The sequence below is a fragment of the Carlito syrichta genome, unplaced genomic scaffold, assembly GCF_000164805.1.
Source record: "Carlito syrichta isolate Samal-C Ts95f unplaced genomic scaffold, Tarsius_syrichta-2.0.1 Scaffold308791, whole genome shotgun sequence".
NCBI lineage: Eukaryota > Metazoa > Chordata > Mammalia > Primates > Tarsiidae > Carlito > Carlito syrichta.
Window position 1 is genome coordinate 432,135 of NW_007252887.1, and position 27,686 is coordinate 459,820.

A 27,686-nucleotide genomic window follows, 5' to 3' on the forward strand; every position below is an offset into this window, starting at 1 on the left:
CACTGCACTCCAGTCTTGGGCAACAGAGTGAGACTTCAATTAAAAAAAAAAAAAAAAAGAAAAGAAAAGAAAAGAAAAACAACTCACATCCTACTCTAGTGAAGATAGAGTACCTGCCCACTGGATACCAGTTGATTGACAATTTATCTAAAAATGCCCATTATGAATTGGGATCTGTCAGATCCATTGCATTATAACGTTGGTTGGACCCAGCAACAATCCTTCCAAATATCGAACTGGTAAATTTGACCTTGAGCATGAACAACCTCAGAAGTTAAGTTGCTTGAACAGAGATCCCAGCGCCCCCCCCCGCCCATGCTATCCACCAGTGTTGGGCAGTGCTCCTTCTCTGGCTATGACCAGCTGACAATAAAGTAAAAACTTGGACTTGGCTTTTAGATGGGTCAACTGAGGATGTGGGTACAAACTGCCCTTCATTACTAGGCGTGACCTAAAAAGCCAGTGGTGAAAGGAAATTTTCCCAGTGGAGGGAGCTTTGAGCAGTGCCCTCATCAATATGTCCATCTATGTACCTTTACCATAGACCTACTTGTTTACAATCTTTCTGTTTCTGTTCTTCGAGGCCCTGACCACCCTGCCAGTTCATTCACCACTGCCCGGGAGTGTGTTTAATGCTCACCTCAGGTCATTTCTTCTTCCTCATAAATCAGATGACTTTTATTCTTAGAAATCAGATAACTTTTGAGAAATTTATTTTGTCTAATATAATAACCAAATTGTTTAGCTTCACCTCTTTGAGTCATCTAATTCACACCCTCAACTATGGGAAAAGCTGTCTTATATAGACAAGGAATTGCTAATGTAATAGTTAATTTCTATTCTCCTTTTGTAATCATGAGCATTTTGTATGTGGTATATTACTACAAAAATAAAGCTAAAATAACAATTGCAGAATGATCATTAACAAGTTTGACTACTATAAGAACAGTGCCCGTATTATATCTTTTTTTTTTTTTTTTGAGTCGAGGTCTTACTCTGTTATCCAGGCTGGAGTGCAGTGGCATGATCACGGCTTATTACAGTGTCCAACTCCTGGGCTCAGGTGATCCCTCTGCCTTAGCCTCCAGAGTGGCTGGGATTACAGGCACATGCCACCATGCCTGGCTAATGTTTTGATTGTGTAGAGAAGAGATCTTGCTATGTTGCCCAGGCTGGTCTTGAACTCCTGGGCTCAAGCAATTCTCCCGCCTCAGCCTCCCTAAGTTAAAATGAATTATAACTAAAAATGAATTTTACAGCACTATAGTTTTTCCTTGACTTCGTATTCCAATTTCATATTCTTCTTTTATAGCTCTTTCATATGTTTTGTTTAGTAGTGCATTTTTTATCCTTCTTTTTTGAATGATTCTTTTAAGAAGGGGAGTAGAGTGTCTATGAGAACATAAATAATATTTGATTAACTGGAAAATTATTTACTTAGCCCTATCATTCAAAACAAATAGGCTGATAAAATTCTGGATCATATATTTGCCAAATATATTTAGCCATCCAAATATATATATTTGTATATCAGAAACAAGTCAAATTTTCATTCAGTTTTAAAAAACAGCTCATTCCTAATTAACTCTCAGTTACTATTTTTGAACTATATTTTAGTAATTACTTTCTGTTTGTGATTAATTTCAATTTAATAAATCATCTTAAAATTCAAATGCTATTTTAAGACCTTTGATATATTCAAAATTTATTTCACAGAACAGCTGCATTTCATTATCATTATGACAAAAATAACATATGAAGTTTTTTCTGTTACAGATAATAAAACTCAATGATATAAATGTTTTAAAAATATTTGAAAAGCTATTGAGTCATAGAATTTAAAATAAAATATTTTTTTCAAATGACCATTTTGAAACAATAGTTGATTATTTGAAAACAGAACAGGCTCTAAAAAACAGATGCTTTAATAGTGATTGTATCAAGAAATTTGGTAGTACTTATAAAATATAAGTTTCTTAAAAATAAAACAGTAAAACCATTATATATATGTAATAGCTTATAGTATTCTATTTACTTTTCATTACCTGTTTAAGGAAACTCCTTAAAGGGAATAATATAAAAACAACAACCCCTCCCCCCCAAAACAACAACAACAACAACAACAACAACAAAAACCACCATCTGGATTTTCCTGTGTGTGTATGGTAATTACTTATACAAGAAAAATGCAAAAAATACAAAGACCCTGGAAATAATCCCTGCATGTTATACACTATCAGGCAAAAATTTTAAAATAGTGACTTAAAGCGGGGGAAATCTATTTTCTTAATTTAAGGAAGAATATTTTTTAAATCAGCATAAAATAAAATATAAAGACTCTAAAATTTTTCTTAATTTATAACATCCTTAACACTCATTAACACACTCATGCTTTAAGTCTTATAAGTAATAGAATAATTTCCTTTAAGTGTAGTGAGTTATTCATAGACAATAGACAAAATGATCACAGAAAATTTTATGTACATTTGTCAAGAGCATATATATAAATATATATACTTTTAATGTTCTACAGATACAATATTTTTTAACATTAAAATCCAAATATTTTCTGATATAACAAAACTATTTTTCACAACTGAACTCCTTCCAACATTAAAGATAGCTCTGTACTTTTTGTATTTAAAGGGTGTGATGGATGACTACATTTGTGTCTAATTTTCCCCATACAATTATTATACCTTCTAGACAAACTAAGTTTAGTTGTACCCCAATTGACAATAAGACTTAAATTCTCTGGAAGTAAAGAATTAGATCTGTTGTTCTCTCTTATTTTAGTACCAAGAGTCATCTTTAGTTTGTGGTTATTACGTTTATAGCCTTTGGTCATCTTCTGGCTTTGCCCAGTGTGGTATCTCTCACTGATACATAGGCTTTCCATTCCAGTGGGACAAATAATATTCTTATGAGCAATGGAAGGAAGAAATGTTTGCGATGATATTTTCCCATATGATCCAGTGGGTAAATCTTGAAGATACCTGGGAAAATGTTGGCTAATTTTGCGTTCGTAGATTAATTTTCTTGAATTTGAATCATCTAATTTGATAGAGCACAGATCATGTGTTGTTAAGTTCTGACAGGTTTCTGTTGGACTTTGAGTTATAATCTGTTGTTTAGAATTATGTTGAGGTATGCTAGGTAAAATTCCAACTTTATTTTGCTTTAAGACTAATCCAGTACCAGGAATAAAAAGTTCTGTTTCTTTCTGCTTTAATGAATGAATGATGTCTGTGTTTGAAACAGACTGATGTGCTTGTCCATTCTTTGCTGTATCTTTCCAGATTAAAGGGTTATATATAACTTGTCCATCAATAGGGCATGAATTGCACTTGTAGAATAACCAACTGTCAATACATTTCCTGTGAAACTTAAAAAAATATTGTAAGTTAATCAGAGGTATAATAACCTTGTTTACAATGTATATTTTTATAGATATTTTTCCAAGTTTTATAATCATGTGATTATTAAAACTATCCAGCAAAAATGGAAGGTAATTATAATTTATCAGTTTTTATAAAAATATTTTTAAAAGTTCATTTATAATTGGCTTATGGAGTGATCTCCATTTGCAATGTTAGAATGCAAAGCCTTTTATGGATATCACTTTTATAATAGTGTTAAAAACTCACTACTTATTTACACTATTAATTTCACTGCTTCCTAATTATTTCTAATGAATGAAATTTATTACAAAATAAAAATGTCATAACCAACTAGATTTGAAATTGGATCTGAGGACAATAAGATATAAAATAACAAATCACATTTTTAGAAAGAAAACAATCAGCCATTTTAAGTAAGAGTGACTAAAGCTATATATGTTTATTAAAACAACTGTATTTCAGAAAAAACTTAGTTATCATCTATATATGATCAAGCATTAGACTGATTCTAGTGAGTCTATATGAAATAAAAAGTAACTGTCAATTTAGGCATTTGTGTTTCATATAAAGCAGCATAAAATACATAGCAAAATTTCTATAAGCTTTGTCTTTCTATAGATTCTACAAGCTTTTTATTTCTACAAATAACTAAAGTAAGTATAAGAATCTAGCTTAAGGTGCCACTTTATTTTTTCTAGATAGTATAGGCAGAAATGAGTCTTGATCAATAGGAATACATCCTCCGGGGCAGGGCTGCTTCTCAATAGTCTACGCTGCAGCTGTTCTACATTTACTGTGCAATTTGAACACTGCACATAATACAACTAAAAAAGTAATAGGAGAGACTTAAGTCATCACTTCATTTCTGAAAAATGACCCTATGAGGGAAAGTCAAGCTAAAATGATGCGCCTTTTACCTTGTGAGTACATGGTAGCAATCTTACGTGTTGACCAAGATGAAATGTCTTCAAACAAAGTCGACACTGGTAGCCTGGAGCAAGCAGCTTGCTATTCTTTGTAATCAATAGGAGACGCAATGACTCTACTATATATTTTGGTGTGTAAACCTGGCTGAAGGAGAGTAAGCAGAGAGACATGGATGTTCATATGTTATTACAGATCAGGAAGTAATCAACAACACAGGTAAATAACCTCTACATATATAACACAACCAAATCTAAAGTTTTCTTGAATCAAAGGTAAAAAATCTCTGACATTATAAAGTTAGTAAATCTACTGTATCAATCCTAAACAAGATGGATTCAACTTTATAAAGAACAAAGTTTTAGTCATATTAAATAAAAATACTAACCTGAAATTTTTTGATTTGCACTTTTTTTTTTTTGAGTTGGAGTCTCACCCTGTCTCCCAGACTGGAGTGCAGTGACCGCTCCTGGCCACCGCAGCCTCGACCCGCTGGGCTCCGGCGATCCTTCCGCCTCAGCCTTCCGAGTAGCTGGAACTACAGGTGAGCGCTACCACGCCCGGCTGATTTTTTGATTTATTGTAGAGATGAGGTCTCGCTGCCCAGGCGGGTCTCGAACCCGCGGGCTCAGGCAGTCCACTCACCTCAGCCTCCCAAAGGTACGGGATTACAGGCTGAGCCACTGAACCCGGCTAATTTGCACTTTAATATCAATAAAACTAACACAAAATTTTGATGAGAACCATATATACAAATTATTTCAGTCTGAGGCAACACTTAGGCATGTGTTCAGAAAAATATAATCCAATTCACTCTGAAGTGAAGTGTACAGCAAACCATATGAAATATTCCAGGCAACTACAGTAAACTGGCAGATCACTAGCTAAGAGAAAATTTATTTTCTCTTGGCGTACATACTTACCACTTCAATATATTTGACTATGTTAATGTAACTCTAAAAGTACCAACCTCAATTTTGTACCAAAAATACTGGCCAACAGAATTAATGTGATATAATATGTTTTAATGGCTACTTAATGCCATTAGCAACTAGCAAAACAGTTTTTTTTTTTTTTTAATAATTTGGTTAAAGGGTCAGATGCATTCCCATTATTCAAAAGTCACTCAGAACAAAGTTTAAAGTTTAAGTTTCCTGAAGTTATTCTTCAGAAAAGTTCATGTTTCTCTTTACAGATACATTCCCATCATACAACAGAAATTGCTTTTACCAAGATCATCTAATTTCAGTGAAAAATGTGCATTTTAGTACTCTTTCAATGTTGTTATCCTCTCTTTATTTTGAAACTCCTTCTTTTACTTATTCATCTTTTCTCCCCTAATGTTCTCTCTTCTGACTCCCCACCCTCAATATCTCCTAAATTCAACCCTTAGTTAGACAACTTCTCATTCTAATAATATAAAGTGTGTTACTTGGTTAGGAGTTCCAGAGCCTCTATATGGGCTCATTTTATACCCCGTCAAAGCTCTGGTCTCTACAGTGTGTGGAGTATCCAAAGAGGTTTGGATAGAAGCTCTTAGATATGTGTGGATGTATATGTGTGTGTATAATGTATGTATTATATGTACATATAGATATTTAGTGAGAACAAGTACAATTTGGGGTTTGGTTAATACACTGAAGTTTTAAAATTTCAATTTTATTCCATTAAAAAATTCCTTGTGTGCTTTATAATGCACATAATTTGTTAATAATATACAGCATATTTAATTTTCTTTAATTGCAAAGAAGTATGGCAAAAGGTACAGAGACCTGCCCATTAGTGAACAGCCCAATCAATTCTTAAGGTTGATCAGTTTGTTCAGCTCTCTTCCTCTATAAGGATGGAATAGGGGTTAGAGAGTGAGGTGAAATGAAGCAGAAAAGAATTCCTTCCCCTAAAAGGCCAATTCTGTCAAAGGCAAATCTCAAATCCTCCTGTATGTATATGATGTATATCAGTTTCAATTCTACATTTATTTAGCTGACCATTTGATTGCTGAGGAAACTATTGTATCCCTAGTAAAATTAATAATAAATAAATTTATGTAAATATTTACTGTATTAACTCATTTTATACTCACAAAATTACTATGATCTTGGTTTTACAATTATCCTCATTTTAAAGATGAGGAAAATGTGGGAGAGAGCAGCCCAAAAGTCATATAGACAACATGTGGCTGAAGTAAACTTGGAATCAGGCAGTCCAAATCCAGAGGCTTGCTCTTTACCTGCATGCTCAGTAAATATTTATTAAATAAAGGAGTGAATAAAACTTATTCAAAATAAAACATTTTTCAAAAATCCCAAGTCATACAAGAAATATAAGTTTTATTGAGAACCTCACCCTTGCTTTTTTTGAAAATGTGGCATCTTTTCTTCTATCTCATTTTTAATATCTATATATTTCACAACTTCTTCTGGTTTTTTTTCTAGTAAACTCCATCTTTGGGTTCTCTTCTGTAATAGGTAAAAAAGTAGATGTTACTTTGCAAACTACGAAGTTTTTATTTTGTGGGTTAAAATTTGTAGGCTATTTATCAATAACAATACTTATTTTTAAACATATCTATTATTACTTATCACAGTAAAGTATTTATAAATTATTAGTAAGTCTCATATACTATTGCATAGCTATCATAATGGCATTATTTTTAAGGTAAAATATTAATAATGATAATTGTGGATGTTTTGTCTTGTATAGTAAGAAGAAGTTAGCATTATTAGTCAGTATCTGGAGACACTTTTTAAGTGATCTTAATAAAATTCTGTGTTTCATTAGTATTGAATTTAAAGAAAATCATAAATGTTTTGATATAATGAGCCAGTTTGTAATGTTGAGAACTTTTTTAAAACTACATTTCAAGTTTGATGGCTACAATTCCTGTACCTAAGATTTATTTACAGTGTCATCAGATGTTTGTTATTGTGTTTGATTTCGTAAATTACCAACGTATGAACTGGTTGCCTTGTGTATCTCTATGAAAAACAGTTCTAAAACTGTGGTTTTGGATTTTTATTAAAAACCCATCAGCTGTATTCCAGAACGTTATCTATTCTTCCTATTCTTAGATTTACTTAGGTTTACAACAGGACAAATACAAATACCATGTTAGAGTGAAGATGAGTAGAGTACTATACCTCACGAAATACAAATGTGTGAGAAGGGTGGCAGCAGCTGTCAAAACATCCTTGGCATAAGTGATATTCTATACATTCGGTACACCTAAAAAATGCAAAATACAGAAACATGCAAGAAAAGTTCAATTATTGTGATGACTTGGGGTAAAAAATTCTGACCAAAATTTCCTGGTAACTATCCAAACATGACAAGAATCATCTCAAGTCACATTGTGTGTTAGTTTCCTATTGCTACTATAAAAAAATTACTGCAAACGTATTGGCTTAAACAACACAATCATCATCTTCCAATTCTGTAGGATAGAAGTCTGACATGCGTCTCAGTGCACTATAATGAAGGAGTCGGCAGGGCTGCGTTATTTTTTGGAAGCACTAAGGAAGAATGCATTTCCCTGCCCATTCCAATTTCTCAAGGCTGCCTGCATTTCTTAGGCTGTGACCCTGTCCTCCATCTTCAAAGCAAGGAACATTAGCACCTCTCTGCCTTTTTACCATGGTCACATTTCCCTCTGACTCTCTTACCTCCCTCTTCCACTTTTAAGAAGACTTGGATTACACTGGGTTTATCCAGGTAATCCAGGATACACTCTTTATTCCAAGGTCATCTGATTAGAAACTTAATGTCATTTGCAACCTTAATTTCCCTATGACATGCAACCTGACATAAAGCTTTTGAACATAGGATGTGGACATAATTAGGAGATCATTATTTTGCCCACTGCAAGCCCTTTCCATGGCACCTTTCCAGACTAGCTTAGTTTTTATTTATCTCTTTCTCTAAATTCCTAAAGGATCTCCGCCAGTTAGATATTCTCTCATTTGATTATCCAGTGCTGCTTTCCAATTGTTTCATGAGTGCTAGAGTTACACTTAGCAGCACAATTCTTAAAAATAGGAATTATTTTCTCTTTCTTTCCCCACAGAGAGAGAAGAAAAGGTAAATATATAGAAAGTGTTAATAAAAACTATTAATACATTTTAAAAAACACTTCCTGCAAAACCCAATCTCAAACTTAGGCCATTTATTAAAATTTTGCCACAGATAATTTAATTTACTTGCAGCAAAATTTACTAACAATATTCTGAGTAGTCAAATAAACTTATTTTCTTATTCAAGTTATCAAAAGTTGAGAAGACTATTTCCATGAACACTTTGAGAAAGTATGTTTTTCAGACATCTTACAAGAACCAAGTGCTCATTTATTCACTATTACTATTTATACATACAGGGAAGATTCTTAATAATTAGTACCAAGAGGTCAGAGCAATGCTGCAATTTATTTGATATATCAAACTGTGCTGGGTGAGAAAAATTTAAGCATCTGTATATTTCAACACATATCTAATATTTTTGGAATTAACTTCTTAAAATATGAAGAAGTTGTATTGTAAATGCTAATGAAGAAGGAACCAAGATGCTTTCTTGTTAGTCTTGTCTCCTACTCACACTATTCCCAAAACTATTGGGAATAGTTTTTCAGGCTGATGAATGAAATGCCAGTAATTGAGGGACTGGAAGGATGAAATCACAAATGTTGGTAATGCATTCTTTAATCTGTAAAAGAGGATTGAGATAGGAGAGGAATAATTCTTAGCCATATCCATAGAGTAGAAGTTATAAGACAAGAAGACATTCTCAAAGGAGTGTGTAGAGCAGTGGTCAGGGGGCAGGATCAGAGGACAATGCGTTTATTTAGGGGTAGAAGGAAAAATAATACACTAGGACTGAAAGAAAAGTCAGAGTTCTCTGAGTGACAGGGGAGTGCACTATCATCCACAAAATACTTAAAAGTAAGATTTGACCATCTTTGAGATAATCTACTGAAGCTATGCTGCACCATTTAAGAAATACATGATTGTAAGAACTGGGAATTTTACACTGTGGCCTTCACATGTCCTTGTCCCCCACAGCTGTCACACTTAGCCCCCTCTTTTACATGGGACATTAGTCCCATACTGTCCCTATCCGCCGTTCTTGAGAAAATTTAAATTGCCCAAGTGGTAGCTGCTAATACCAAAGATCAAGTCCTTCCTTTCCTAGAACTCTCTTAAACCTCATTCCTGAAAGTAGCCAAACACCTCTTGCTAAATGTTTATAAAAATTCTGTGTTTCTTCTGCATAGACCACTTATGTACCTAATCCTGACTTGTACCCTACATCTTTCAAAAAAAAACAAAAACAAAGGGAGAAAAAAATTCTGTGTTTCTTCCTCAAGTTAGAATGCTCCTTCCGAGTCTTTTCAGGCCAGCAGCCATTTTCTTTCTTTTTTTTTTATATGCATAACTAAATTTTAATCAATAAAAATATATAGAAACAAGTTTTATTTTGTAATTGAATTTTGCAGTACAGTGGGCAGATGCCATTTTCCATTAAAGACTTTTGTTAACAATTTTCTTCTGTGTAACACATATAAAAACAGAACTAAATTTAGTAGAGAAAGGTACAATTTGCTGTTGGGGGTAATAAAAAAGGTTTCATGGTTTATGGAAGAGTTTTAAATATGTCTATTATATATAAATTGTAAACTAGGCTCATCATAGTATAATTTCAGGAAGACTGGGAAGTAAACTGATACATTAAAGAGTTTTAGGCCAGGTGCAGTGGCTCATGCCTGTAATCCCAGCACTTTGGGAAGCTGAGGTGAGAGGACTGCCTGAGCCCGGGGTTTGAGATGAGCCTGGGCAACTTGGTGAGACCTCATCTCTATAATAAATCACAAAAACTAGCTGGGTATGGTTGCGTGTGTCTGTAGTTCCTGCTACTTGGCAAGCTTAGGCGGAAGGATCACCTAAACCCAGCAGGTCGAGGCTGTAGTGGCTGTGAGTGTGCCACTGCACCCCAGCCTGGGCGACAAGAGTGAGACTCCAACTCAAAAAAAAAAAAAAAAAAAAAAAAAATTAACAAAGATTGAAACAAAATATTTTCTTAATATAGTGTTAGCTTAAATTTTTATTTAAAAAGGCATAATTTCCCAGAAACAGCAATTATGTTGTGGCAATTGGGAAGTTTGGGGGTTACAAAAGTAGTACAAATTGTTTGCTCTAATAATTACTTTGTTTTTGTTGTTATTGTTGAAATATAAGATACAAAAGAAAACAAAACCCACACTCATTGTAATTTGGAGTGGGGGAACTGGATTAAATATTCAGTCAATTTAGTCAACATCCTTCTGACTCAAATCTTATGAGTTTTTGGTAATGACTATGACTCCATTGGTAGTCTAAAGAAAGATAGAGGAGATGAGAGATTCAGCAGGACTTTACAGCTTGAAAACTTATCTAGGCCAAATGACCAAACCTGTATCCAGAACTTATAGGATGGGGTGCTACTTCAGACACAACCTAGACTGTGTGCAAAGCCAATACCCTTGTGCTAGTGAAGAAAATGAAATGATTGGCATTCTTGAGATACTGGACTGAGATAGGTCATCAGTCTGGAAATCCTAAATAAGTAGCTATGACATAAGTCAAACACAAGATATTTGGGAAGAGGCAGGCTAAATGACAGGTATTCTAGTGCTCAAAGTTTATGACTGCAAAAAGTAAAAAAAGAAAAACGAATACAAACTCATAATTTTCCTGGTGACACTTACTTATAACACTTTCCCTCAACTGGAAATTGTTTACAGTTATTGCAGGGAATTCCAAGGTGTTTGTCCAGTCGCTCTTTCTCAGCTGCAACCACGAGTTTGCTAGCGTTTTTAAATTCCTCCAAAATAAGTTTTATGGGTGCAAACTCTTTCCTACACAGAGGACATTTCAATATGGAAGTGTTTGATATCATATTCTGATAATTAGCTAATATCTTCATGCATTTTATATGGATGCTATTGCCACAGCCAAACCTATTAGAAATAAAATTCAATTTTATCATTTGTATACAGCAAAGTTTATATATCTGTGTGTGTGTATATATATATATATATATATATATATATACATTGTAGATATGATATGTATTTATACAAATAAAACTTTCTGTGCTACCATCTTTATTCCCCATAAAAACAAACTTTGCAATGATTTTCCAGATATAGTTTGATTATACACACACACACAACCTATCCGATCTTTAATACATCAGAATTTCATACACAAATTTTTTGCCATTCCAATAAAATGGTGAAAATTTTGTATCTTTTTTCTATTTTTCATTTATAAAGTGAGAATACATAATAATGACAATTATTATTATTCTTTAAATAAAATGCTTGAGAGCAGGGTTGCTATCTTATTTTTCCAGAAATCACTCAATATTTGGTAGTACCAAAGAGATATCTGCTGAAAGAAATAATATTTTGGGAAGCTAATTTTACAATATACAATAGAAGAAGACTCATGAAAAACAACAGTGTGGATAGACATATTTGTCAAATAATCAGGAGAAAAAAAATCAATAGAAAATAGTTGTCCAAATTTTCCAAACCCAACTTTTTGGTGCTGTAGAGAATATAAGACAATCAATAAGTGAATTTTTGAATTATTTAGGTTTAGAGAGAAGATTTTGTAAAACTGAAAATAATTTTTATAATTTCAAAGTAAAATAATCTTTACTTTCAGAAAAAATTTTGTAATTATTGTAAGCCAAGGCATTTATTTATATGCATAAAATACAAAGATGAAAATTATCCTTTCATTATTTGGAGTGGGTGGAAAAACAGTTTTGCAATTATGCTTTGATTTTCATTCTAAAAATGTAGCTCAGAAATAATTAAGAGTAAGAACAGGCCCTCTCACAACATATTGTTAGGAAATGAAAAGAACACTATTAAATATAAATTGGTTGTAAGTAAAGATTTCTATTATTTTTCTATCAACATGTCTCATAATGTTATCAATTACAAACATGTTTTTTTATTTTTTTAATTATTACTTTTTAAATCAGGGTCTCACTCTGTTGCCCAGGCTGAAGTGCAGTGGTCTGATCACAGCTTACCACAATCTCTAACTGCTATGCTCAAACAATCCTCCTGCCTCAGTCTCATGGGTAGCTGGACTATAGGCGTGCCACCACACCTGGCTCTTTTAAAAATTTTTTTGTAGAGACAAGGTCTTGCTACGTTGCCTAGGCTGGTCTCAAACTTACGGGCTCAAGTAATCCTTTTGCCACCGCCTCAGAAAATGCTGAGATTACAGGCCACTGAGCCAAGCCACAAACATATTCAATTAGAATTTTTCAGAATTAAAAAAAATACATCACCTGCAAAAGGTGACAGGAAGCTTTTTCTCTAAAAGCACCTCTTGACAAATAGAGCAGATATCCTCTGAACCAATTTCCTTCTGTTTAGTGTGTCCATCTTCTTCAACATGTGCATTTTCATCATTTGTTCCTGGTTGGGGAGTCTGAACTCGATGTATCCCCCGTAATAAGTCACTTATTTCTCCTTCTACAAGACCCAACTGGAAAGCAGCTAATGGAAAACCCCAAAGTATTAAAATTTGGTGGTAAAATCAGAGATACATAGATGTAATAACTTATACTGAAATCATTTTCTTTCAAATACCAGAGAGATGATTTTGGTTGAATTATTACACTGATACTGGCCACAACTTCATATTCCTTCCAGAGCAACAGGGTCACAAAATAAACATTTAAAAAAAGAATGGAAGTTATCTTTTGAAAAATGTTAGTGTAAATAGTGCACAACAAGGGTTTTGGAGATGACAGCATTCATCTTTGGACTGGTGTTAAAATCATGCCTTACATTTTCATTTTTTAAAACTTGTCCATAAGTGATTTTTTTCCCCCAACATACAAGAGTATTAAAAGAAATGGGGCACAAATAGCGAGGAAACAGGGGTATCTGAGTAACTGGTGTAATGAATGTTTGTTAGATGAATGAATGGATAATGGAAGAACAAGACAATTGTGCCCACTTTCCTGTTTCAGTTTTGTGTCCCTACAAAAAAAAAGTCTCAGAAGCCATGTTCTTCAAAATTTGGTCATGCTTCCCAGGACAATTATTAGCAACTATATTGCCTGTATCACTGGGGTGCACATTCTTTGAACTATGACTTTTCTCTATCCTGCGATCCTTATAGAAAATTGTGCTCTAAGTGCCTATAGTTTTGATCAGGGCATCCTAGATTCTTTATTCCTTGGCCCATCCCTTTGTTTTCCTTTCCCCTTTCCTTCTCCCTCTCCTTAACATGCCATAATTTAAATGCTAGCTGTTATTGGTTCCCTGAGTTCTACTCATTTTATACACTTTTTTTTTTTCTGAGACAGGGTCTCACTCTGCTGCCCAGACTAGGGTGCAGTGGTGTGATCATAGCTTACTGTAACCTCAAACTCCTGGGCTCAAGTGATCCTCCCTTTTCAGTCTCCTGAGTAGCTGGGACTACAGGCATGTGCCACCATACCTGGCTAGTTTTGTGTAGAGATGGGGTCTTGCTATATTGCCCAGGATGGTTATGTTATACATCCTGTAATACATATAGATTAAACATTATTTACAGGTTGAAAAGCTCTGTTTTTCTGGAAAACTCTCAATTAGACATTAAATTGCTAAAAACATTACAGTTACATTTCAATACAGAAACTTCTGTTCCTTGTCTGTGATGTGGCAGGTGGACTGTGGGAGGGTAGCATACATTAATTAACCACTACTTTGGGAAAGAGGGCTATTTGTCACAGAGACACAGCAACATCTGATCTCTAAAACAGGGAGAGGAAAATAAATAAAAAAATGATTATGCTATTGGGAATGAAGAATCTTTGGGAGAGCAGAAACACTGAAGAATAAAATTTCATAAAAGGAGCTGGTCATAAACTGTTCTATGTGGTATAACATGAATTGAAAAAGAAAAGGGAGAAACAAATTCTTCTAAAATTAATCTGGAAAAATTAACATATAAGACTAAACAAATACATTCAGAAGACAAGAGCAAGGCAGTTAATGTTAAATCACATCACAATGTTATAAAAACAATAAACAAGAACTCTCTAAATAACACACAATATTAAACAAAGAGGAAAAGAAGAACTATCCAATAACTGTTGCTGAGTTAGCTGGGTGGCAATATGGAGAAAATTAATTCAAACCAAATACCAACCTCTAACTTGTACAAACACAACTATACATTGATGCCATAATGAAGAACAACAACAACAACAATAATAATAATAATAGTAAACTAGTAGAAAAAAATTCTAAAACGCTATGGAAGAAAGACAATTTTTAAAGAATTGAAACAATAAACATGAAAAGAAAAAAATGGTCAGATTTGACAACACAAAAAATCATAAGCATAACAAAATTTAATAAAGCCAGAGGAAACATTTGCAAAAAGGAATAATCCTTATAATATTTAAGAAGTATTTGGAGTTTTATCCTAATAAATAGCCAAAGTACAATTCACATGAAGTACAAAGAAGGCAATGGAAGATGATAAATTTCATTGGCATCAAGGAAAAGTGAGTTAAAACAAGAATGCAGCACAGAAACTGTATAAAATCTACTGAATACACATCAATAAAATAAATTTTAAAATGTTGCTTTGTCTGTCTTATGTTATGTCTTTTGTATTTAAAACTTATTTGAAGGCATTTATAGCTTCTGTAAAGGAATGTTAGATGTATGAAAGAACAGAAGTTTTTTTTTGTTTTGATTTTTGTCTTGTTTTAAATAAATAATAGTTGTACACATATTGGGGATACATGTGATTTTTGCTACATGCACACACTGTGTAATGATCAAATCAGGATAAGTATGATATCCATCACTTCAAACATTTTTATGATGGGAAAATTCAAACTCTTCTTTTCTAGCTATTGAAATACACAATAAGTTATTATGAAATACAGTAACCCTACTGAGCTATCATATACTAGATATTATTCCTTCTAACTGTATTGTTGTATGCATAGATAAACCTCTCTGTATCCGTCCCTTTACGCTACCCGACCCACCCTCTGGTAACTATCAATTTACTCTTCATGTTCATGATATCTACTTTTTTAGCTCCCACATATGAATGAAAACATGTGATATTTGTCTTTCTGTCCCTGGCTTATTCTATTTAACATAATGAGAATAGAAACTATTTTCTTATTTAATTTACTGAGAATGAATAGATTACTGTAAAGTTTGCATCTGGCTTTTTCCTGCTTTGTGTGATTGTCTTCCCCCCCCCAAAACTGTAGAAATATGAATAACATGGGAAAACAATTTTATGTGTCTTTATATTCTTTGGGGTCTTAAATATGCTGTTAATGTCTTTCTTTGTATGATTAAGTACTATGGTTAAAATGTGTCAAAAATATGTATTCAAAAAACAGATAAAACTTGAAGAAATTGAGATATTGCTTAAATCATTGTAAGTCAGCAAATGCATTTTGAAGACCAATTTGGCAGTACATATGGGAAGTAGACATAAAAATATAACACTTCTGTTCCAAAACCTAATTAATGAGATTTCAGGCAAAGGAAATAATTGAACAAGAGAAAAAATCTCCATGTACAAAGAATATGACAAGCGTTAGACATAAACTAAATGTCTACTAATGGAAGAATGTTAAATTACTTATGATGTACCATATTCAGTGGAATAATAGTCATTGATGACTTTCATTACAGAGATTATATAGCATTAAAAATATTAAGTAACAGTGTATGATAAAAAAAAACACAGAACTCCAACAGACTATTAGACAAGCATATGTAAAATCGTAAAAGGAAAATAGAAACAAAAAGTTTATTATATCTTTGTGGTGGAAATTCTAATTTTCTTTAATGTGGTTTTATTTTATTCATAAATATTTAATTACAAAAGGATGAATGGCATATATTAGTCATTGTGTTTAGAAGAAACTATTAGGTAATAAATCTGGGTTTTTTGTTGGGAAAACACAAGAAAAAGAGTATTTAGTGTTCAAAAACTGACATTTCTCTTAATAAAATTCCAGGATAATCATTTTTGTAGGTCTTCAAAAAGAAAGACACTCTTATGTTTCTTATATGCAGCACTAGGATGTAGATAACTGTTTCCAGATTTCTATTAGAACAGAATCTATGAATAATGTTCAACCATTGTTCCAAGTAACCATACTCTCTACATGTACTGAAATATTTTACATAATCCTAATGAATAGTTATTTATAGCTTTCCTTGAATTACTTTGATTTTCATGTATGTTTATTTTAGCTTCCATTTAAATGATAAATTTGAAGATCATCAAGACTTTTACTTTCTTTGAATGTTTTTATATCTTTAATATTATATAGTACACTTGACATTTTCTCAATGTTAACTAATTAAACCTTTTAAATACAAAGATAAAAAAATTTCAGTATTAAGTATATATTTTCAAAATATGTAGAATTCACTTTGAACATAAAAAATTTCTCTATTATAGACTGAATGATTTCTTTCCTCAAAAAGTGCAAAGAATAAGATAACATAACATATTAATGCATATGATATTGTTATTTTTGTAGATGAAAAACCTTCAAATATTAGCAATTAATATGACTACATTTATGAAAATCACCTAGCAGAACTTCTGGTTAATATGATGTATAATAAATATTTCTTGAATGTAATTGGGTATAGTTGCACTATTCAGTATGATAGCCATTAGTCACATATAGATATTGTGTACTTAGAATTTGACTAGTAGGACAGAAAACCTGAATATTTAAGTTTGTTAAACTAAAAATTGTGTCCTTAACTTAGGTTTAAATCTGATGATCTACAGTCACAAAAATGTATAAGCATGTTTGTAACAATTTGGGTATAAAAATCCATTTTTCAACTCAACATTTTTATTTTTATGAAGTCTACATGCAGATCAAGAATGTCCAGTGAAAATACGAGTTCAGAGTTGAGATGCATTGTTAAGGATAACAAACACACTAGATTTTGGCGTGTTAGTGTGAAAAAAGTGAAATAGTTCATAACTTTTATGTTGATTATATGTTGATATGATAGTATTTTGATATTCTAGGTTAGGTTAAAATATATTATTAAAATTATCCTGCTCCATTTCCTTTTACTTCTTATATCATGGCTGCTAGAAAGTTACATATGTAGCTCACATTATATTTCTATTGAACAGCCTTAGTAGAGAAGTTTGTAAAAATGATATGGAAAAGTAGTGCAGAGAATAACTAAGACTTTGGAGAGGAGGTCAACATTTAACTTCAAGTGAATGAAATGGAGAAGTAGGAAACAAAACAATATGTATGGAATCATATGAACTTGTCAGCATACATGAAGGGATTGAGAGAAAGGGTTAAGAAGAGGGTGATATTTTAGAAAGAATCAATCTCTTGTCTGTCTAGAGTGTCAAGGAGAGAGTGCAAAGGACAGGCAGCGGAAACAAGGAGGCTATACAGAATGGTACTAAGGGCTGAGGAAGGCTGAACAAAGGTGAGAAGGAGGATGGTGAGAGAGAGAGAAGCCCTTGAGAAATAGGTAGGATGTAAAATAAGCAGGGTTTGTAGAATGAGTAGTTACATGGGAGAAGAGGATGAAAGGGCAAAATTAAGGAGAAAATCAAGGTTTCTAGCTTTGAGAATAAGGAAAGCCAATATGTGTGGTAGGAAATATAAGAGGAAAGCACAGATGGGAGAAATGTGATATTAAAAATGCTGTGGGACCTCCAAATTGAACTGCCCAGAAGGCAACTGGTCATATTGCTCTGTTGATAAGATATGGGAATCACTGATACAGAGTTAACAGTTGGAGATATCAACAATTGGAGACATTTCTAAAAGAATACATACAGTGAAACAAGACAACAAAATAACAATCCCTGTGAAATACTATACATTAATTTATTATCTCATATAACTTTTAAATATGTCTATTGTGATTGCAATTATATAATAGCAGGGAAAATGAGCATGCCTAAATAGAACCGATACTCTTTGAATTTTTAAAAAGGAAAAACTGATTATCATTTTAATTCTTTATGAATATTATAAACATTTACTAATACATTTTCTTAAATGGGTCTAATATAGCTCAAACAACTTAAGTGCAGGTAATACTTCCATAATGACAGTATCTTTATTATAAAATGTATAAATTTAAATACTCTAATAAAATTATTTTTATACATTTGAGAACTCTGAAATTTAAACTTATGCAACCATGTGCCTGACTCTAAACTCAATTTAAGGACTGATTTTAAAATTGCTTTTTACTCCAAATAAATTTTTTTGCAAAAAAATTTGTCAGTAAATATTTTCGAATGAAATTATATGCCATGCCACAACTGTCTATTTCTGGGATCCCTAAAATTGCATTTCTATTTTTCTCACAATTAAAATAATTTTAGAAATGACAGTACCATTTTCTTAGAATACATACAAAACTTTTTTCCTACTTAGTAACTGGCCATTGTTTCAGCTCTGTTTTTATTAAGTGACTTTGAGTTTGAAAATGGCATATAAAGTTATATATGAAGAAAGTTGTTCCAAATGTCTTCTCTTTAATAAGCTGGACTAATTTTAGTTATCAAATTCCCTAGAAAAATAACCATCTAAATTTAGAGTATATTTAAATAAAACATTCTTATATTTGTTAACTTCAAGTTATTAAAAACAAAACAAAACAAAACTTACATTCATGATTTCTTGGAAGCTTGAATTTTTTCAACAAGACCCTAATATTTACAAGTTAAAAAAAAGAAAACATTTATTTTTTGATATCACATAAAAAGACATTAAAAAACTTTTATAATATAAATAGAATGAGAGGATTTACATTACTGAAAGTGCTATGAATAAAACTCTTATCAATTCTTGTTATAATGGTAGTTAAACTTATGACTTATAATAAGCATTTGTGAAAAAAGTTAAACTTATGTTTTATAATAAGCATATGTGAAAAAAGTATGATTAATGAAAACAAAAGACATTTGTAGTAAAGAGATTTGTCAGAGAGACATATGGTCATTCTTATGACATATAGTCATTCACAGGGAAAGGATAGTGAGGACATTTAGGTGTTCATAGTATTTCCTTTAAACTTCCCTGGAAATAGAATAATTTTCTGGATAGAGTACCAAATGACAGTTTTCCTGCATATACCACTTTAATATATAACAGAAAAAATATTTTCAAATCTTACCAATTATAATGGAATGTGACTTTAAAAAAAAAAGGGAAGTGCCTATTAAGTTCTTATTTAAGTCTTTAGTATATTAAACACATTATAATTTCATTTAGTTTATGGTTAAAATATTGTACAAAATGAGTACATAATCATCAAAACAGGATGTTCTTTCCCTGACATAGAATAAAAAGAGAAAAAAAATTTTAGGGATACTCCTCATAACAAATTGCAAGTTGTGAAAGGGTTATATTTTTATTTTTATGTCAACTAGAGCAAATAACTTGTGTTAGTAGATGCCCAATAAAAATTGATCAAAACGAACAGCAAAAATTTGGTAAGTAAAAGAATTAGAAATAATGGTTACATACTGGGTTTCTTTTTTCATAAAGAAAAGCATTAGAAATATAAGATATACTCTTTTTAAAATTTCATGTTTTTTAACCTCAAGTATCAATTATAAATTATTACTAATATATTACTATTTTGTTGGTATTAGTATAGATAGGCAAAATAAAATAAGTTGAGTTGGATTTAAACTAAAGGAAGATAACTTTTTTTCATTTCCAGGGTTTAATTACCCTAAAAATAGATTCTGACACTAGAGGAAAAATTTCAAATACCATAGACATAATCTTCAGTAGAGTTCAAATTCTATTCTGAAAGATTCATAGTCAAATGTTCACTGAAAATTTTTTTTTCTGAAACTCAACCAACATAGGCCAGCATAGAAAGGGTAAATACTTTCAATTCTTATGTATATGCATAGAAGATGGAACAATTGACATTCAAGAAAATGTGTTTTGGGAAACACAATTTGTTGAAGCACACTAATGTTTCAAAATAATAACAATAATTATCATCAGTGATGTGAGTCAGGACTTTTCATCCTGTCTTATAGTTAGATTTCATATTTGTACATATAAGAATCTAAAACTTGATTTTCTTTAATATTTCTCAGTTTAAGCCTTACTCAGTTTTCAGAATAAAATGAAATACTGAAAAGTTTATTGCTAAGCTATGATCATTTTACTTTTACATTTCCCCCAACACCTCATTTTCTTAATTTCCATGAAAAATGTGTTCATGAAACAGGCAAAATATGTACCACATCAAAATGTTCCTTTATGGAAGGTCTTCATTAAAAAGTAATTTACTCACCAGCATATATGCTTACAAAGTTCCCCTCCTTTCAGAAATGTGGAACAGTTACAAACATGAGGATTTCCTAGAAAAACCTTTAAAAGTAAAATGCACACTTAAAAAAAAACACACCAGTTAAATTTTAGAGTTAGTGCAAAATTAAGTTGATATATAACTTAAAGAGATTTGAAGAGTATATTTAGTTCAGGCGATTCCATAGGTTGACTAGAAGCAACTGAGAAATCTTAACCCTTGATACCAGTTTCTTGGTTGGTTTTCTTACTTTATTATTCTTTGCCTTGGTTAACAACTTGCATGATCAATTAAGATGGTTTTTAAGTGTCCTGTACTCAGGCAGCTGAAATAAATCTAATTTTAAAAGCTAAACAACAACAACAAAACCCCTATAAATTCCTTACTGTAGGGAAATTTTACCCTGGGGTGGACCTAAATACCTTATTGTCAGATTGCTCATTTTGAATTTTTGTTTGGTGCACTTGAGTTGGAGAGCTTACCCTATTAAACTTAATTTTATTCTAGAGGACTAGTTTTATTAAGACTATATTGACTAAAGCAATTTATTAAACATAGTAAGTACTGTAAACAACAAAGTAAAAAATGTTTTAAATAAACACAGACTAGTAAAGTTTACTCAGATCTTGAAATGCATGACACTAAATTAAAATTTCCTAAGTCCACTCCTGGAAGGTAGTGCCGTTGCTGATTTTTGACTGGTGAGAATGGAATACGCAAATATGCAAAATCTGTGGTCTTTCAGCAAAGTTCTAAGGTATCACCTTTCAAACCGTCCTTCTGTAGGGCCTTGATATAGTTTCAAAGTGAAGTGTAAAGGAAAACCGATTTTATTTCTTTAGCAAATATTTACAGTATGTAAGCAGACTAGAATTTTCACTTCGTCTGATTTACAGGACTAGTGACCACTAACAAGGGATCCAAGAACGCACTTAATGTAAAACAAATATTCATATAAGGCCTGTGACATTTTCAAGTCTAAAGATCAAGAACCGTCGTTTTACAAGAGATGGCTGCAATTTAAGATCTTAACCTCCAAAAAAATAAACTTTGCTGACAAGTACGATTTCCATCCGGAGTGTGCACGTATTGAGAGTCTGGGATACTCGCTGGGGTGCGCCTTGGGGTGAGGCTGAAGCACCCGCGGGGATCAGATTGGGAGGGGGCTAGACACACTGGGTGGGCCTGAGGTGGGAGACCAGACGGGGGCGGAAGTGAGCCGGGGAAGCGGGGTGTTTACTCGGAACTCCCTGTTCTCGGGCTCCTCCTCCCGCAGCAGGAAGCCGGTGGGGCCCATCTGTCGTAGGAGGTAGATACTGCTGCCCAGCGCCTGGTCTTGCCGCCAGCTAAGGCTGGCGCTCAGGCGTCTCCGCCTCTCCGAGGCCTTACAGCCTCGGCGGAGCATCTTGGCGTGGGCGAGCCCCAGGCGGTCCTTCGGCTTAGCTCGCGCAGCGCCCGCCGGTCTCCATGACGACCGCGTGCCGGCTGGTTGCCCTGGAGACGGCGTAGGGCTCCGCGGCGGCCCGGCGTGCATTGCGCGGGGGCGGGGCTGGCGACCCAGGTGCGGGCGGGCGTGGCTTCTGCGACTGGCCGCCGCCCCGCTCCTTTCCGGAGGGACGCTCCTGGCGGAGGAGTGTCTTTTTTTTTTTCTTTTGATGTCTTTTGTGTTGTTTTTCTTTTTCACTTTTGTTTTAGATTCAAAGGGTGCACATACTTATTCTTTACATGGACATATTGGGTAGCGGTAGGCATTGGGTCTCAGGTGGTCCGTTGCCCAGGTAGTGAATGTACCCCATAGGTGATTGTGAACCTTAACCCCTCTCCGCCCTTCTCCCTTATTGGTGTCCCCAGTGTTTGTGATTTCCATCTTTGTGACCATTTAGCTCCCGCATATGAACAAGAAAATGCGGTATTTGGTTTTCTGTTTGAGTCAGTTCACTTAGAGGAGTGTTTTGAACGATCAGCAGGCCAATTGGAAAGCTGGCAGCGGAGGCCTAGGTGTCACATTTCTTGCGTTCTTTCTGCTGGGCAGGGATGGTGAAATCTGCGTGTCAGGACCGTGGCAAACCCGGTTGCAGTTTGGGCTCTAGATGTTCAAATTGGTCCGTGATACATCGTCTGTGTCAGAAAGCTCAGAACGACTGTGGACGTCCAGTGTTTCACACACCTCCTGATGGATCACGAGAAGCATAGATTGAGCGAGTCTCTGGGGGAAGATGTAGAAGACAGGAGGTCTAACCCTTCGGAAGACAGATCCATAAGACGTGGATGGGGGGCGGGGGTGGGGGCGGGGGCAACTGCAGGAACATCTTTTAATTGCATGGTTGGGTTGGGATGGGTGTTGGAGTCGTGGCAGGGATTCTTTGCCTCTGTGGGTATGTGGCCTCTAAGTTTACAAATCCTCATACTGAGGAGCAAGAGTTTCAAGGTGTGCGATGTTTACACCTCCAATAGCTTAAATTGTTTCTGAGCTTTGTTACCACGTTTTAGGGAAGACCTGTAATAAGGCATGGATCAACATTTTGAAAAAGAAGTCATATTACTGGAATCTAGGAAACTGAAAGCTGGAGATAGCACCCCTTTAAAGACCCAGTAACCTTGGTCTTTGTGGTCAAGAATAGAGGATATTTTATCATTTTATCATGGGAAGAAGCCACAGCTAGATTGTGTCAAAAACAGGAGAGGAGAAAATGGCAAAGGCACAATATGAAAGAATATGATGGAAATGGCAGCTTTGGCATGTGAGTTACCTGGAAAAACATCATCCAATCCTGGGTCCAAAGTTTTAATTTTCTAAATCTTATTTTTACTTTTCTATTCTGGGTAAAACCCACATGCTATTGTACTCCCAACTTTAGCGTCAATTTAATGGTGCTATATATTAAAGTAAAAATTATACATTAGAAAAAACCTCATGGAGAGTAAAACCATTATAAATTGAATTATTTTATGTATTTATACTCATAATTTAAAAACTCAAATGAATGACTATCCATATTTTATATATAATAAGACGAGCTGAGTTTCAGAGTGAAGGCACTTTGTTCAATCACCAATTTCTCTTACTTTCTCACCATATGTATGTGAGTGAGTGTGTGTGTGTGTATGTGTACATATACATACATATATACATAAGAATATAAATACATTTGCTGTTATCTTGATTTTTTTTGAGTTGACGTCTCACTCTGTTGCTTAGGCAGATGGCAGTGGAACAATCACCACTTATCACAACCTTGAACTCCTGGGCTCAAGCAGTCCTCCCTCCTCAGCCTTCCCAGTAGCTGGTGCTACAGGCTTGCACCACCATACCCGACTAATTTTTTTGATTTTTTTAGAGATAAGGTCTCGCTATGTTGCCTAGGCTAGTCTTGAACTCCTGGGCTCAAGCAATCCTCCTGCCTTGGCCTCCAAAATTGCTGAACTTAAAGGCATGAGCCACCATGTCCGGCAAGTTATTAATTTTTAAAAGCAAACAGCGTACATGGTTAAAGCTATTGTGTTTTACTTATAACTAGATAGTAATACTGGCTCCATGTATAAGTGTTAAACATCATTTTCAAAAAAGTCACACGCTTAAGACACAATATGTCAATTGCATATAAGTTCACACATTTTGTTTGGGGGGATGGTAAAATAACAGTAAAGTAACTTTCATGCTTTCATGAAAGCTAAAATGAGAAGGCACAGATTGCTAGAAAGAACTTACAGTCTAGCTGTAAGACATTTGTTTTTATATCTGTAAGTTACATCTATAAAAACATTTTTATAGCCAGGTGACCATCCCATATGTTTGCTTTATCTCTTAAGAGTTTATGGGGATATTTTTCAAAAATTAAATTGAAGAATTAAATTTTTCACTTAAATTCAATGTTCCCCTCCAAGGTACATTTTGTGGTATATTGCCCCAGTGAGAGGGAAACGATTACTGTTAGAAGCAACAATGTCTGGATTTCATGGGTTGATAAACTTGAGCTTCATGGATTAATTTTTAGCCTTTTTAGCAATACAATTGTCATGAAAGACAAACATTAACAAATTATGGTAGTTCTAACTTAAGATATAAGAAAACTGAACCAGCAACCCCTTCAGGTTCCCTCCCACTATGGGAGCTTTTCTGTCCTTTCAATAAATTCTGCTAAAAAAAAAAAGAAAGAAAGCCGAACCTAGAATATGAGACCTCGGAATTGGATAGAAGAGAATGCAGGAGGTGGGAAGAAGATTGACAGAAGTCAGAAGTCAGCTACCAGTCACAGAATAGATGTAGGTGGTTGGGGTGAGGCTGGGAGTATGTGGAGTGATGGACTGAAACACTGAGATGGGTATGAGATGACTGAGAATTCCTGGGGCAGGTGTGTTAGGGAACATATTTCTGTAATAGCATTAGGGAGGTGCAGTCTACTAGGAAACTTCAGCTTTTTACCATGTCTAACACATGGCAAGCAATATGCAGAGGCGTGAATGGAAGACGGGTAAGTGACCTGGTTCTCAAGAATTAAAAACGTGCAGTAAACCCAGGAGTTTTTGTTTACCTCTAGAGAATGGGCACAAAAGAAAGGTAGAGTACTGGTATCTTACAAGGAACATACAGACTTTATGGATTTCAAGACTGAAAGCAAATAGGACTAAGAACTCCAGTGGGAGGTACCAAAATGAAATCTTTTTTAAAAAAAGTCAAAAAGACACAACTCAGAGATCATCAACTGGGAGCAGTTCAGACTGGCCATACTGCAGAAGTGACCAGCAAGAATCTAGGGGACATTGTGTGAATCTAAGGTCCTCACCTTTTGTTATCAGGCACATGTTTATATAAGCTTTAATTTTTTACATCCATATATCTTTTGGGAGAGAAATAGGGAATGAGTGGAAATCTAAAATTCTAAGCATTTTATTCTTAGTAGTGTCTAAATGGTCTTAACATTAGCTTGACTAAACTTTATTTCATTAAAAAAAATTTTTTTTTTTTTGAGTTGGAGTCCCACTCTGTCACCCAGACTGGAGTGCAGTGGCCTCTCCTGGCCACTGCAGCCTCGACCTGCTGGGCTCCGGCGATCCTTCTGCCTCAGCCTTCCAAGTAGCTGGAACTACAGGCGCGTGCTACCTCACCCGGCTAATTTTTTTTTTATCTATTGTAGAGATGAGGTCTCGCAAATTGCCCAGGTGGGTCTCGAACCCGCGAGTTCAGGCAATCCACTCACCTCAGCCTCCCAAAGCGTGAGATTACAGGCTGAGCCACTGAGCCCGGCTATTTTAAAAAAGTTTTATCAGCATTTAATAAAAATGAATACAAATTCTTTGTACAAAATTTCAGCAGTAGAATGAAAAGTAACATTCTCCAGTTCATTAATTAGCCAGCTTCACCAGATAAAATAATCACAAGTAAGAATGACTATGGATCAATAACTCATATGAAGACAGAAACATACATTCTCAGAAATATTAACAAACTGAATTCAGTAACACGGAAAAATTATTATACACTGTGACCAAGTAGTTTTTTTTTTTTTTTTTTTAACAAATGCAATGTTGGGTTAATATCCAAAAAGCAATTAATGTATTATATAATATTATTGTAATAAAAAATAAAAAAATATCATTTAAATAGGTACACACAAAAATTAGACAAATCCAGCACTCATTCATAAAAAAACACCTAAAAATGTTTACAAAATATAAAAAGAATTAATAGAAAACATCTCCAGAAAAGTACTGGAAGAGAACTAAGATCTGTTAAAAGCATTTATGAAAAGCCTATATATGTACCAACTTAATGGTGAAAGATAGGGTGCTTTTACCTGTAAGTTTGGGAAAAAGATAAGAATTTTTAAGAACTGCTGGAGTTTGTGATATGTACTTATGATGAAATCATATAATAATTCCTATCACTATTAAGATTTTAAATTTCCATCAAAACTTTTAAATAAAGAATTTAAGAATTTTTATGAAAACCGTTATGCACTGCATTTTGACTCTAGTCCATAATGAAAAAAAAAAAAAAAAGGCAAATGGATTCTCCTGCAGGGATTTCTGTGTGATTCTCTCTTACTTTTCCTGCAAAGGTTAAGGGGGAGTGGGGGACTGGGGTTCTAGGTTGCCTTGGGGTAAGGTGGCAGTGTGAGGACACCAAGCTGTAAGGAAGGGTCTCACCTTTTCTGTGAGGGTATGTGGAGGTGGGTTTTGTACACATATTTCTCCATCTTGAAGTCTGTGTGTGGGCCTCAGGCTTACCAGGGGTTGTATGATGGTGGCTTTGAGGATTGTCTCTGAGAAGTCTCCAGAGGAGTCTTTTGCATGTGAGATCTTCATCTGGGAAGGGGCCAGCAGTGTCTAAAGGGGGACTTGAAGGTCATCTGTTATGTGACTGAGGCTTCCTGTGTGGTGTGTCTTTGGAAAAGCACATTTTTGGGAATAAAGGGGAGAAGCCATTTTCTGAGTGGGGAACCTGGTCTCCCTTGGAGGGGGAACAGGATGTCTTAGAGAGGCCACATAGGATCACCCCAGATGTGTGTCAGTTTACTGTGTGGAATTTCAAGACAGTCACTGGCCTGGGAGATCTTTGTGGAGTCTCCTGTTGGTGGTGTGGATGGGTGCTCCTTTAGCAGGTCGCCACTGCAAAGTAATATCTTCAGCTTGACTAAATGGGTTTCTTCCAGACTATAGATTCCTGACTTCTCTTTTTTATAGAGTATTTACTTTAGAAAACTTACAATTGTAAACTCTCTCTGCCCCTTTGAGATATAAATATTCTCCAGTCTCTTGCCAGTATTACAATTCAATAATGTCTTTTTCAAAAAACCTAGGAGCTATCCCTTTAAAATAGAATCATCAAGAGAGTGCCCCTATATCTCATTCTTTGCGGCAGTGTAGAAGTCTAATTTAGATAGGCACCAATTAGCAAATACAGATGGTGTAATCACATTGACCAAACTCCTTCCTAAAGTCTTCTAGTACTTTTTCATTAACTCACCTTACTGTTTAAAAAC

The 27,686-nt window shown here is 34.2% G+C and overlaps 1 protein-coding gene across 1 annotated transcript; it reads right to left on the minus strand.

Moving 5' to 3' along the window:
* Nucleotides 1-2,423: 2,423 nt before the first annotated feature.
* ZSWIM2 (zinc finger SWIM-type containing 2) lies at nucleotides 2,424-22,157 on the minus strand. The gene is made up of 9 exons (XM_008065694.1): nucleotides 21,944-22,157; nucleotides 20,689-20,765; nucleotides 19,038-19,078; nucleotides 12,666-12,876; nucleotides 11,059-11,310; nucleotides 7,466-7,550; nucleotides 6,672-6,784; nucleotides 4,319-4,472; nucleotides 2,424-3,385 (listed from the first exon to the last, which is right to left on the minus strand). Exons 1-9 carry the CDS (start codon nucleotides 22,106-22,108, stop codon nucleotides 2,591-2,593), a joined length of 1,893 nt encoding a protein of 630 aa, XP_008063885.1. The 5' UTR covers nucleotides 22,109-22,157; the 3' UTR covers nucleotides 2,424-2,590.
* Between the last annotated feature and the right edge of the window lie 5,529 nt (nucleotides 22,158-27,686).

Coding starts and splice junctions, on each gene's coding strand:
- ZSWIM2 (XM_008065694.1), bottom strand. CDS start 22,108: ATGCTCCGCCGAGGCTGTAAGGCCTCGGAGAGGCGGAGACGCCTGAGC. Junction 11,311..12,665: donor CTTCCTGTCACCTTTTGCAG/GTGATGTATTTT, acceptor TATTTCTAATAG/GTTTGGCTGTGGCAATAGCA. Junction 4,473..6,671: donor CATTTTCAAAAAAAGCAAGG/GTGAGGTTCTCA, acceptor ACTCTCCTTCAG/CCAGGTTTACACACCAAAAT.